General features: G+C 45.2%; 1 protein-coding gene across 2 annotated transcripts in view; it reads left to right on the plus strand.

The window, feature by feature from the left end:
- The window catches only part of MTA3 (metastasis associated 1 family member 3), a 964160-nt gene that overhangs the window by 706958 nt on the left and 243517 nt on the right, over window positions 1-13685 (plus strand). For both annotated transcript variants that reach the window (XM_069233985.1, XM_069233984.1), the window contains exon 15: window positions 8837-8923. In XM_069233985.1, coding sequence (XP_069090086.1) covers window positions 8837-8923 — 87 coding nt within the window. The remainder of the gene's footprint in view (window positions 1-8836; window positions 8924-13685) is intronic.

The raw sequence follows: 13685 nt of genomic DNA on the forward strand, positions 1-13685 counted from the left end.
CTATTTGGCAAAACAAATGTTCCCTCATTTGAAACCCATAACTCGTCTGGTCTCTTTATACATTGTGATTTAATCCAGGAATCTTTTTCATCCTCCCTGACGTTATTCTGTAATGCTTTTAGTTCATCTATTGTATCTACGACCTTCAAGGCAAATGCTTCAGCTGGTTCGAGTTCTGGTTCACTTATCGAATTCCATTCATCCCTGAGTAATATACAGTTCAAGGCACAAAATCTTGCAACCTGATCCGCATATGCATTTCCCAGAGAAACATAGTCCTGTCCTTTTGTATGAGCACTACACTTTACCACTGCAACTTCGGCTGGCATTTGAATAGCGTGTAACAATTCCCTTATTCTCTCCCCGTTTTTCACTGGGGATCCTGAAGAAGTCAGGAAACCTCTCTGTGACCATAGTTGTCTAAAGTCGTGCACAATTCCAAACCCGTACTGACTATCAGTGTAAATGGTGACTTTCATCAATGCAGACAGTTGACATGCTCTTGTAAGGGCTACAAGTTCTGCTACTTGTGCAGAATAGACTCCTTGAAGCCAGGACGCTTCCAAGACACCTGTTACAGTACATACAGCATATCCTGCTTTCAAAATTCCCATCCCATCTCTTAGACATGAACCATCAACGAAAACAATTTGGTCATTTTCATCAAGCTTAGTATCCTTAATGTCAGGTCGAGGTTTTGTGCAAAATTCAGTCACCTGAAGGCAGTCATGCTCGACGTCTTCAGCGTTCTCAATTTCAGCATTTTCACCGGGAAGCAAGGTTGCTGGATTCAACGTAGTGCACCTTTTCAGCTGCACGTTCGGTGAGCCCAGAATTATCGTTTCATACCTTGTGAGTCTTGCTCCAGTCATGTGTTGCGTTCGGGAGCGGGTCAAAAGTATCTCAACTGAGTGAGGGACCATGACTATTACCGGGTGTCCCATCACTATTCCTTCACTCTGAGTGAGGCTGATACCAACTGCTGCCACGGCGCGCAAACACCCTGGAAGTGCTGCTGCGACCGGATCCAAAGTAGCTGAAAAATACGCTACTGGTCTGTTTATGCCACCATGGGCTTGAGTCAAGACAGACAAAGAACATGCATCACGTTCATGACAAAACAATGTGAAAGGCTTTGTGTAATCAGGCATACCTAAAGCTGGAGCCCTGCACATGCATTCTTTCAATTCAATAAAAGCATCCATCTCATCTCCTTTCAGCTCAATTTGATCCAAGGCATCCTTCTGGGTCAGCTTCAGTAAAGGCTTTGCTAGAGTTGAGAAGTTGGGAATCCACTGACGACAGTAGCTTACCATTCCCAAAAACTTCCACACCTCCCTCCTTGTCTTTGGTGGACTCATTTGAAGTACACTTGTTATTCTTTCCTTCATTATTCTCCGTGACCCTTTCTCTATCTGGTGACCCAAGTATTTCACTTTCTTCTGACAGAACTGCAATTTGGAAGGAGACACCTTGTGTCCATTCCTTCCCAAATGGTTCAACAGAGCAATGGTATCGGCTGTGCAGCCACTTTCTGTCTTTGATGCAATCAGTAAGTCATCGATATACTGTACTAGGGTTGACTCGAATGGCAATTCTAGCGCTTCCAAGTCTTTCTTTAGGATCTGATTGAATATTGACGGTGACTCAGAAAACCCTTGAGGAATTCGACACCAACTGTACACTCTGTCTAAGAACTTGAAACAAAAGAGAAATTGGCTGTCCTCATGAAGAGGCACAGAAAAGAATGCTTGTGACAAGTCGATGACTGAGAACCATTCGGCATCGCAAGGGACTTGAAACATTATCACAGCTGGATTTGGTACGACAGGGCAACATTTAATTATGATGTCATTTATTTTCCTCAAGTCCTGTACAATTCGGACCTTTCCACTCGACTTTATTAGTCCCATGATTGGTGAATTACATGGACTGCTTAACACTTCTTTCAGTACTCCCTGCTTTACAAATTTGTCAATGAGTTGGGCAACTTTCATGAGGGTGTCTTGTGCCATGTGGTATTGTGGGGTCTGGGGAAAGGTTGCATTGGGCTTTACAGTCACTTTCACTGGTTCCACTCCTTTCATCAATCCCACCTCTTTCCCTGTCATATCCCACACTTCCTTTCCGACTGTTTCCCGTAATTCAGCTGGAATATCTTCTTCAGTTATCATCGGGAAAAGACAAATCAGAGGATACTCTTCATCGACAGTTTCCATCTCATCCCCCTCTACACTGTCCTCTTCTTCCCCATCACTGCTCGTCTGAATTTTAATTCCCTCGTTCAAACACATAATCGAACAACCCAATTTGCACAATAGGTCTCTCCCTAACAGTGCTATCGGGCTTGAGTCACATACCACAAATTTGTGTAACCCTTGATAGTTACCAATGCTGACTGGCACCGGATCTGTAATTGGGTTTGTCAGGTGCCTGTTTGCTACTCCCACCACTTGAACTGTCCTTCCTGAGAGTGGCAAATTTGGTACTTCAATGCTCTTAACAGTTGAACGTGTGGCTCCTGTGTCAACCAAGAATGAGACACGATGACCCATTATTCTTCCCTCCACATATGGACCCTTTTGATCAACTTCCAAGGATGCTGCAAGCACACAATCTCCTTCCTCTCCTGAACTTTCACTCTCCCATACATTGTTTATTCCATCCTCACTGTGTAATGGGAACTGTTGTACGGTGCCATTTGTATTCATTACCTGACCCGAAACCTGTGGAGGAACCATCACTTGCTGCTGACTCATTGGTGCCAAAGGTATTTGCATTTGCTGATTAGGTACCATGGGAAACTGCTGTTGCATTGGCTGCATTTGCGTCATCTGCATACGGGGCATCTGCATCTGCTGCGGCTGCATGGGCTGTAATCCCTGTAGCTGATTTATGGTCTGAAAATTTGGGTTTGGACCTCTCATTTTCGGTCCCCTCATTGTCTGAAATGCATTGACATCATTGTTTTGCTGACCAACACCTGCACCTTCCTGCACCACCATTGGGCACTCGCGTTTCCAATGTCCGACAATTCCGCACGCGTGACACGGCATCACCTTTTTCAATGCCTGCACACCATTCGGAGTCACAACAGTGTTCAAATCCGGACCATTATTCACAAAACCTCCTCTGCCTCTGCCTCTCGCCTGTGGCTGAAACACCATGTTTCCCTGCGGCTGCGGCTGCGGCTGCGGTACCTGCTGTTGGAACCCTTGCAACCCTTGTAAACCTTGCAGACCTGTCTGAGCTGCTTTAAGCTGCATCATCATCACTTTCTCTTTCAACTTTTTCTGTTTCACTTCAATTTCGTCGCTACAGTATTTAGCATAATTCAACACCTCATCAATAGGTTTCGACTGCCAACAAATCAAATGCGACTTTATCATCTGACTTATCTCTGGTCTCAGCCCTTCCACAAATCTAAACACAAAATGAAGCATGTCCTTCGCCTCTATTGTTTCCGTGCCACTGTAGTTCTTGAACGCCTTCAACAACCTCTCATAGTAACTATGAATCGACTCTTTAGCCTCTTGGGCAGTTCGATCGATCTTCTGCCAATCCACATTCTTCGCGGCAACCTTCGTCTTCAAATGCTCAATCACCTTATAGTACAAGCTCATCACCATAGGTGATGGTGCACCCGTATCCCTGTCTCTCTCCGGTTCACTTGTCGGCCAACCTACAGCTCTTTTGCAATCCTCCCACAAATCTGCCGGAACCACAATCTCAAAGAGGGTGTTCAGGTCTTCCCAGAGACATTTTGCAAGCTTCACAAACCTATCAGTCTGTTGATACCATTCAATCGGTTTCTCTCTCAGTTTGGGAAAATCAGCCGTAAAAGACTGAATGTCGCTTCTGTGCCATGGTACATGTATTAATTTTCCCCCTGCTGTCTCCCTCATTGGTAACATGGTTACTGCATCGCTACTCTGTGGTATTTTCTCGTTTAGCTCTGGGACACTGTCTTTCCTCTTTTCCTTTCTCTTTACCCATCTGCTTTCCCATTTGTCTAAGCACCTCCACACTTGTGCACTCTGCAACAATTCTCTAAGGTGCGCCTTCATGCCTGCTGACCTCATGTGTTCAAAATCTGTGGTCCCGAAATCCAACCTGTAGCTCCTGCTCAAGTGTTTTGTCTTGTCTATATCAACCCCGTTTTTGTCAGCTATTTCTTGCAAGCTTCTGTGTACCTTGTTCACTTCTCTCGTAATCCTGGGACATAGATACCTCAGCTCTTCTTCCGAGTAGGACTCTAACCTATTCACACCCATAGTCCCTTCCACCAATTCTTGTGCTTCCATGTTCAACCTGACCCTATTCAGATAATCTTCTCCCTTCTCACTGGCTGAGCTTTGTGTGGAATTCAGACTGTTGAACCACTGTGTCAGCTGTTGCGCATTTAACCCCATCAGTGTAGCGTTCACATCGACTGCCATTGATGGTTGCGGCAACTTTTCAGTGTTCGATGACAGAGGTATTATCAGTGGGGGACTCGACCTCACCAGTGTCGACTGAGCACATATGGGACTAAACTCCATCAAGGACCCAGATCCAGTTGGCTGAGCCGCTATCGGAGTTATCCCTGGAGTGTTTTCTATGCACCTCCTTTCTGTCCCACTCTGCCGCATTGATCCCTGACCGCTCATACCTAAGTTAGGCTGACTGTACAAAGGTACCGGTGGACCTACAGTAATGGGTAGTGATATCGCGTCTGGGTTCTGTCCATTTCCCATGTTCTGAGACATGTTCATTCCCACACTATGGGTCATCATTGCCGGCATGCCCATCTGACTCCCCGTCATCTGAGCATGTGCGTTTCCCCCCTGCATCTGCTTTTGAGGCATCAAAAACTGGGTTGATTCAGCTTGTGCCAGTGTTGGGTTGTGACCATTCTGTCCTCCCATTGCGGCTGGATCTAGAATCATTCCCGTACTATTGTCACTGCTGTAGTACCTTGGGATCTGCGGCTGATAATTTTCTGCTGGTTTCAACATGGGCACATCTGGATATATTCTCCTAACCTGCGGTATCTGCGGGGTGAACAGTAAACTCGGGTCCTTAGATCCCGATGATGCTCCTGAACTCTGAGTTTCACTATTCTGTACCGATGCCAGAGGGGCAGAACTGGTACTTGGTCCTTGTCCACTCTCTGCATAAGGTGGTGGACGGTCGTTCAGCAATTGCATGATTAACTCCTCATCCTCTAACTCCTCTTCTCTTCTCAACTTTTCCTCGTCCTCTCTATCCTTGGAACACCTCCTGTTTGTCTTACAGGTAACTTTCTTACCTGTCTCCTCTTCTTCCTTAGTAATTGCGGGAAACAATTTTATCCCCTGCAATACATCTGACCTCCACACCTTCTGTGCATTATCCCACCTAGCGTCCGCTAGTGTCTTTTCTACCTTCCTTATCCTAGTCTCAAACTTATTTTGCTGCTGCTGTCTAGCCATTAGTTCCCAAATCGCTAGAGCCTCAAACTGTGCTGGCCTTGGAGGTACCTTCATGTCGTACATCGCGAATCTCAAATTCTCTAGGATCCTTATATTGAATGTCCCATGGATCGGGAACGCTACGCTACCATGTTTCTCTGTCAGCTTGTGCCATTGCTTTAGCCAAAGGCACGGAGCTACCACCTTTTCCTCCATTACAATGTAAGCTGGTGTGCCTTCGGGCGGCGTTTCCTCTCCTACGCTCGCTTTAATGTAAGACTCCCCCTTCATCGCACTCCTTAATGCTTTAAAAAATTTCATTTTCTCGTCTTTTATTTCACAAAATTATGTAATCAATAGGTGACTTTAATTCCCGGAATACTCTTCGCTTGCCTTTCCCCTTCCAATCGAGCCCCACGGACTGCGTCCAATCCGTGCGCGACCCTTCTCTACAACCAACCTATCCCAGCGCGGCTCCTAGTGACGTCACACTCACACACACACTGCGGCTGACAAAGCCTCGCGGCTAGTCCTCCTTCACTCAGCTCCTCTCGTAACAACTTCTGGCATGTATCGCAAGTTACCAAAAATATAAAACAGATCTGTCGGTTTACTACAGGAAGGGTAACACAATCGCTTCAGGACCTTAGGGATTTTTCACTAGCCTCGGCAGTTATTCCATCTTTCTCGGTCCACACGTTCGCAAGCAAATCTGACCCGCAGACTCTGCTCTCAACTTGTCAGTGATCTATTCTAGTGCACTTAGAATTTTGTCAAAGCCCGAAGTCGAAGTTTCTTTCACTCCCTTAACACACGTACCGACTCGTTGACCACGCCCGATCAACCTACTAAACCAACCAGACCACAACATAAAACAAGTGTCTCATACACTTTTCAACATACTCCGGAGTCTCTTGACCTCGCAGGGCCCGTCTCAACAACAACAACCACATGGACCTTTTTATGCACGAAGCGCCACATGCACATGAAGTTCGACGACTTCCCTACTCTCACACTCGGAGTCGCACCTCTGCTATTTCTATGAAGTTCGACGACTTCCCTACTTCTACACTCGGAGTCGCACCTCCGCTATTCTCTAAAATCCTCGCAACCTTTTCACTCAAACTGCAGCAATAAGCTGTGCAAGCGCAAAATCCTAACTTCACTCATACCATCACTAGTACCGCCAACGCTGATCTCACACCTCCATTCTCTTAATTCGCAAGCTCCAAGATCCCGGTAAAGTCGCGGTGGACTTAGCCCATCATCATTCTGTCAATCTGTTTTACCCAAGAAAAATCTACTTCAACTTCTCGAGTGGGGTCCAAAGGGCGTAACCTTTAATTTAACACCATGTACTTTAAGAGTACGGGGTCCCAAAAGGCGAAACCGTCCTCTGCTACCATCTACTGATAGAGCGTTCCGTACCAATAATTTACCTGTATTTGGACGCTCTTTAGGCCGATGAATCTTTTGGCTAAGTGGGACCTTCTCCACCCTTTAACAGTCAATTTAATCAAATCAATAATCAATAACAAACATAAGCAATGCCCTGATCAACATAACACTTAACAATTAATCCAGAATACATTTCGGCGAACCCTGGCCTTTCAGTCAGGAATAACCACACCAGTTTATTCAAAGTTAGTGAATTTATTTCCCTATATTAACAAAGCTAGCACAATATAGATGTGTCTCAACACCAAATGATATACGTAAATGAACATTAATAGCTGTCCATAACGGCGAAACAGGTGCAATCTATGCAGCATTTGAATAACAAGGCATTCGATAATAGCAATGCAAATCACTAAAACTATAATCTGTAATGGGCTAATTGCATACATTGGTCAGCATAACAAGGTCTCAAATTGCATCGTGCAACAAAAGGAATCCTCATCTAACCTCAAATTAGCATCGGCATGTGGGACTTCATGCAAAAAACAATTTAGCAACATTAATTTAGAAAAGCTCCTAACTAGGGCTCTTATCAAAAAAATCAGCAGTTGGTTACCTAAAAGAAACACAATGCAATTGTACAATTTCCTTTCATATTTACCAATTACAATCAGCATTGAAGGAAGTCTTCGTCTCACAGGTACCGTTTCTCGATCAGCATGGGACGGGGCAAAGGGGCAAGGTGGACGGGGCAATTGCCTCACGGCGGCAAGATAAACTACTACTTCATGCAAAGGGACAAATCAAAGTTAAAGTCTCTAGGGTAAGAATCATTTAAGTCTCTTTCTCTCGATTAGAGAAAGCATCAAAGTCTCTTTCAAAATGGCGTCGCAGCAAGGTGGGCCATAATAGCTGCAATGAAATGGCGGGTATCGGGCTGGTAATGGCTGCTTTCTTCTCATGCACCTGGTTTAAATAGACAATAGTTCAAATCCAGTAGGGTCTTCCATTGGAGGGTTCATAGGTTGGCTTCAAATTGTCCAATCAAAAACAACAGTTCTCAAGCTTTTACTTAAGCATACATTATCCTTGGAGACGGGTACGCAAGTTGCAACATTTTATACCAATTAACTCACTTTCAGAGCTTCCATTGTCCGCACCTGCAGATTGACCTTGGAGCAAAGAGAAAAATGCCAGGCTGGCACGAAACCTTAAGATAAGCATGTGAACGATCTCAGTGGAAAAGTACAGCTTCAAGCAAAAATACACGTTTAACAGCACATTGGAAAAATACGAGCATTTAAATCGTGAGACCAGGCAACTAGGCCGAATCCTCCACTAAAGTTAGGCTAAGCTAAAACATTTCAAACAAGCAAATCATAACACACGTTTACGATTATGTCGGATTAGTGCAATTCCAATACATCACGTTATATAAAGCACGCTTATAAATGTCGGCAAACTACTCTGAGGGCACATTTTGTCCCCGTACAATCTTTATTAGTTCGGTTAAAGTCACACATGATTATTGCAGCACTACGTTTATGTGCTAATAAATGTAAAACCTTCATTTCAGCTTCATCAGCTGTACCCCATTCTTAATGTACTGCGGAAGCCTGGTCTGGTACTCTGTCTCTTTTGTGCCTCTGTTGCTCATGATGTGTCCCCTCTCAGTTGTACCAGTCTTTGTCCTGGTGAAGGTCAAATATAGGAAATAATCGTTATTTAAAATGAGGAGATTTTAATTCATTTACATCTGATGTATATTGTGACTAGTGTCAATTATGACTGTAATAGTAAAAACAAACAAACATTCAGTGAATGATTCTTTGGTATTTACATGCCATTACATGTAGATTTTAGTTTAGCTATGCAATGTCTGTCCCAGTAGCAGTATGTAGAGATGTTCAGGATAATTGAGCTGGAACAGAGTAGACACATTTTTGATGCACAATAGGAAGATATAATAATATGCACATTTTAATATTTGTTCTTTTATATTTTAGATGCAGAAAGGCATTCAGAAGCCATTGGAAGTGGTCTGAAAATTCAGAGTGCTAGAAAACCTTTATCCAGCATCATACAGCATCTAGGTAGGTGCAGAGTCAATCCCTGGAATGCATATTACCTAATCAGCGCACTTTGTCAGAGCGATTTCAGAGGTGCTATATATACATGACTGTGCCTAATGAGTCACATTTAAAGATTCCATTATTCAGGCGTGCATGAGAGTTTGACGATTCAGCTGTCATTCAGCACTGGTGGGGTTGCAGAAAGCTTTCATTCAAATGATAGTTATTAAAATGCATTTTGCATTCATTATAGAAAAAGGTATGATTATGTCGGGAACCGAAGACAAGTAGTGTAAACAGAGCAGGCGGGAAGTTAGCCAGCAACTAGAAATCTTACAGTATTCAACATACATTTTTTTGATATATTATAAAATCCCGAAGGTTCCAGAGCAGTGAGCCTCAAGGGCATGCATTTTAAGTAACTCCCTTACAAGATTGTTACATAGATCACTCTGCATAATTGGATCCGTTCCTTAAAACTTGAATTCTGCCGTAGCTAGAGGAACTTAACATTGTCCCAAATATTTTAAAAGTATCGCCAACGTCACTGAGGGTGTCTATTAATACACAACCCTATTTCTCCTCCCAATACTTACAAACATGAGGAAATACCAAAGCCAACACAGCACAACCTGTTCCCCAAAAACAGATAGTGTCAACTCCTGATACTGCATAAAGAAACTTTATTGTACCAGAAGACATGAAACAGGAGACTAGTATTGTCAATGGGTCATGGTATGCAAAACTGTACACCCAAAGAATAATGAGTCCAGAACACCCAATCTGTAATGGGAAACAAATGTAGCAGGATTAACCCAAGTTGCAGCCTGGCAAATGTCCAACAAAGAAACCCACTGAGTCTCCACCAAGGAACCTGCCATGCCCCGTGTCGAATGACTCTGTACACCAACTGGCAGAAAGACATTTTGAGAGACATAAGCTAAGGAAATCAAAGAATGAATCCAGCGACTCAAAGTAGGCGTAGAAACTTTCAGGCCATGGCGAAGCACACCAAAGTTCCCATAGAGGGCCTCACACTGAGGAAAGCCCCTGGTGTGAGAGAGATAGATGGAAACTGCCCACAAAACATCCAGGCTGTGCAAGGCAACCTCCTCAGGAGTAGCTGGATCTGGGAAAAAAGAAGGCAATGTTCTTTCCCAGTGATGGTGAAAAGGGAGACAACTTTAGGAAGGACGTTTAGACCTAACCTAAGAACCAGCCGGTCAGAAAACACCTGTAAATAGGGAGGCCGGATGGACAAAGAGTCTACCTCTCCTAACCTCTGGGCCGAAGTGATAGCCTCCAGAAAAAACATTTTCAAAGAGCGAAACCGCAAACCACAGAGCCCAAAGGCACAAACGGAGGTCATGGAAGAGCCCTGACAACCAAAGGCAAACCTCAAGGAGGAATGACAGGACGAACCTGAGGTTTCAGCAATGAAAAACTCTTAAGGAGAGGGGCACCCAAAGAAAGGTGCTCAGGCAAACCGAAAGGAGAGCGAATAGCCCGAATGACAGCCCATTGTGCCCTTGAGGTGAAAACGGCCAAACCCTTATGGCAACCATCCTGAAGGAACTGAAGGACCGAAGAGGCAATACAAGATGCCGGATCCAAAGAATAACCCTCACACCATTGCATAAAGGAAGACCAGTGACGAGCGTAAGCCTTCCTGGTGGAATACTTCCTAGAGTTCTGAACAGAACAGAAACAGTCACAGGAGCAAAAAGACCCTGGGAAATTAAACCCTTCCTTTCAAGAGCCAAACCGTCAGACACATCTGGAGGCAAGTAGACGGGGGAAGAATTGGCGTCTGGAGAGGACAAGGATGGACTGGAAGAACCCACTCCGCTGCAGCTGCCAACTCATCCGGGGCCAAAAAGTCACCACCAGAGTAGGAAAATTGATTCCTTGTGAAGCCTGGCCAGGAGCTAAGGAAGAAGAGAGAACGGTGGAAAATCAAACAGATTCCCCGGGGGCCAAGGGTGGGGCAAAGCATTGCTGCCCCAACAACACTGTTAAGGGAATGTGGACAAAAACTGGGGAAGGAGGGAGTTGGCTCTGGATGGAAACAGGTCAACCTGAGAGGTGCTGAACCAGTTGCAAATTTGGGTGAAAATATTGGGGGTTAGACAGAATTCTAGGGAAGAAGGAAAAGCGTGCTTCAGGCGATCTGCCTGTACATTGACCTGCTCCCAAATATAAGTGGCTGAAGGGAGAGAAGATGAGACTCCACCCAACAACCTATCTGAAAAGCAAGAGAAGCCAGGGCCTGAGACCCCGTCCCTGACTGCTTGTTGACATAGGACATGTCAACAGTGTTGTCCGTCCTCACAAGCACCACCTGATCCTTCAGGAAAGGGGAAAAATGACACAGAGCCAACAGGATTGCCCTTTATTCCCTCAAATTAGATGAGAGCCTGCTCTCCTGAGAAGACCATCGTTCCTGAATGGAAAGAGTGCCCAGAGTAGCCCCCCACCCCAGCAGGATGGCATCCGTAGTAACCACCTTGGGAGGAGGCAGTGCCAAAGGAAAACCCCTGGCCAAATGACTGGGATTGAGCCACCACTTGCAGGAAGTTTCAAATACGCGTGGAGACAGGAACTGGGCAGTCCAACTGCTGCAGCCATGACACCCAAAGTGACAGCAGAGGTCGGACCACAGGCCCCAAGTGCAGTCAGGCCCATGGGACAACAAAAAATGCAGGAGGCCTAAAATAAAGAAACAAAAAGTAAAAGAAAAACAACCGGAAAACAGCATAAAACAAACCAGGGAACAACAAAACCAACCTCCCATGTGTCCGTGAAAACTGAACCGATCTCAAGCAGGCACAAGATCCCTTGTTGCCAAAGACATGATGAGATCGTGCAACCTCTGTGCTCTGCCCGGAGGAAGACTGATGAATCCCACAGCCATCTGGGACTATGCCCGAATGAACTGTAGATCCTCTGTGGGAGACAGATGTGATTTCTACCAATTGAGAAGCAGACCATAAGCCTCCAGAGTCTTGCACACCAGCACAATCTGAGGTTGAAGGACAGACAGCACAGAATAATGGAGAAGTCAATCATCCAGGTAGGGATGAATCATCACCCCTAGTCCATGCAGATAAGCCACCAGAGAGGCAAACACCATGGTGAAGACCCTGGGAGAGGTAGCCAAACTGAGGGAGAGGACCCGGAACTGCCAATGGACACCCCCCACACAAAAGCAGAGGTACTTCTGATGGCACAGGGCAATGGGAATGTGCAGGTAAGCTGCAGAGTGTCCATCTTGAAGCGAGGCACCCTCAAAAACATGTTTAGCCGTTTCAGATTGAAAATGAGTCTGACCTTCCCTGCAGGTTTCGGGACCAGAAAGACCAGACAGTAGTACTCCTTCCCTCACTGCCCCACCGGTACAGGCACCACAGCCCTCTTCATGACAAGGTCCACAATCCCTTGAGGCATCTCAGGAAGATCGGACAACCTCCCACTGGAAGGGTGGAATAGTCAGGAACACTTCCCTTCTTTATGAGCAGAGGGAGACTTAGGCTTAGAAAGGGAGCGTGCAGGAAAGGCAGCAAACTTCTGAGGCTGGGACAGAAATCACCCAGAGAAACCCCTTGTGCGGTTTCTAGGAGGAACCTTCCTAGAGGGGGCAGCTTGGATCGTGAACAGAAAACCTGGGCATGCTTCTGATTTTTAAAGGCTTTGTGAGCATTTGTTCCAGATCCTCACCAAAGAGAAGGCTGACCGAGAAAAGCATATGCAACAGACCAGACATTTGAGGAGAGTCTACATTCCAATCCTGGAGATAGATATGGCGCCAGAAGAAGCCATGGCCGATGAAGACCCTTTTAACAAGTCACAGGAAACATCTGCCAGAAATTTAGCCTGAGTCTCCATAGAGGACAAAGGAGAGGAGCATTCAACCCCCTCCTGTATTGCCTCCGTCAAATAATTGAAATCCTTAACCAGGGACTGAGAGGCATAAACAGCAGCCCTAAGGATAAGGTTTAAACTAAAGAAGCACTTCTTTAAAGAAGCCTCCTCCTGACGATCAACAAAATCAGACAGGGGACAACGTCTGACATAATAGAAGGAGGATCTTGTAATGAAAACAGAAATAAAAAAAATAACAAAAAAAGAAAAATACTCAAAGGAACACAACAGGACAAAAACGCTAATGAATTCCCATTGTAATATAAAAAGCAGCTCACCCAAGAGAGGCCCAGCCAACCCTGCAGAGGTGAGACTAACTTAACCCCAGGGAGAGTACCCAGAACATCCCCACGCAGGGCATAGAGAAGGAAACAGCCTCCAAGGGCTTACCTTATGACTTGCTATGTAGGTAATGCAGACCAAAAAAAACAGGATGACTTCTGGGGTCAGTGACCCTTTATATCTAGAGAAGGGAATGGATGATTGGAAGCGGGGGTGGGGGGTGGTCTTGTGCAAAAATCCTTTTGATTGCTTAGGGCTAGGAGCATGGATCTGAGCGGAGGTGGAACAACTCAAGTTCGTAAGTATTGGGATGAGAAATAGGGATGAGGAGGTAATTACTTACTTTATTTTAAGACTTATTTTCTTTACCTAGATGCACTTCTTTTCTTCCCAATTAAACAACACAGAGGGGGTTATTCTAACTTTGGAGGAGGTGTTAATCCGTCCCAAAAGTGACGGAAAAGTGACGGATTTACCACCAGCCGTATTACGAGTCCATTATATCCTATGGAACTCGTAATACGGCTGGTGGTATATCCGTCACTTTACCATCACTTTTGGGACGGATTAAAACTCCTCC

The sequence above is a fragment of the Pleurodeles waltl genome, chromosome 5 (genome assembly GCF_031143425.1).
Source record: "Pleurodeles waltl isolate 20211129_DDA chromosome 5, aPleWal1.hap1.20221129, whole genome shotgun sequence".
Lineage (NCBI taxonomy): Eukaryota > Metazoa > Chordata > Amphibia > Caudata > Salamandridae > Pleurodeles > Pleurodeles waltl.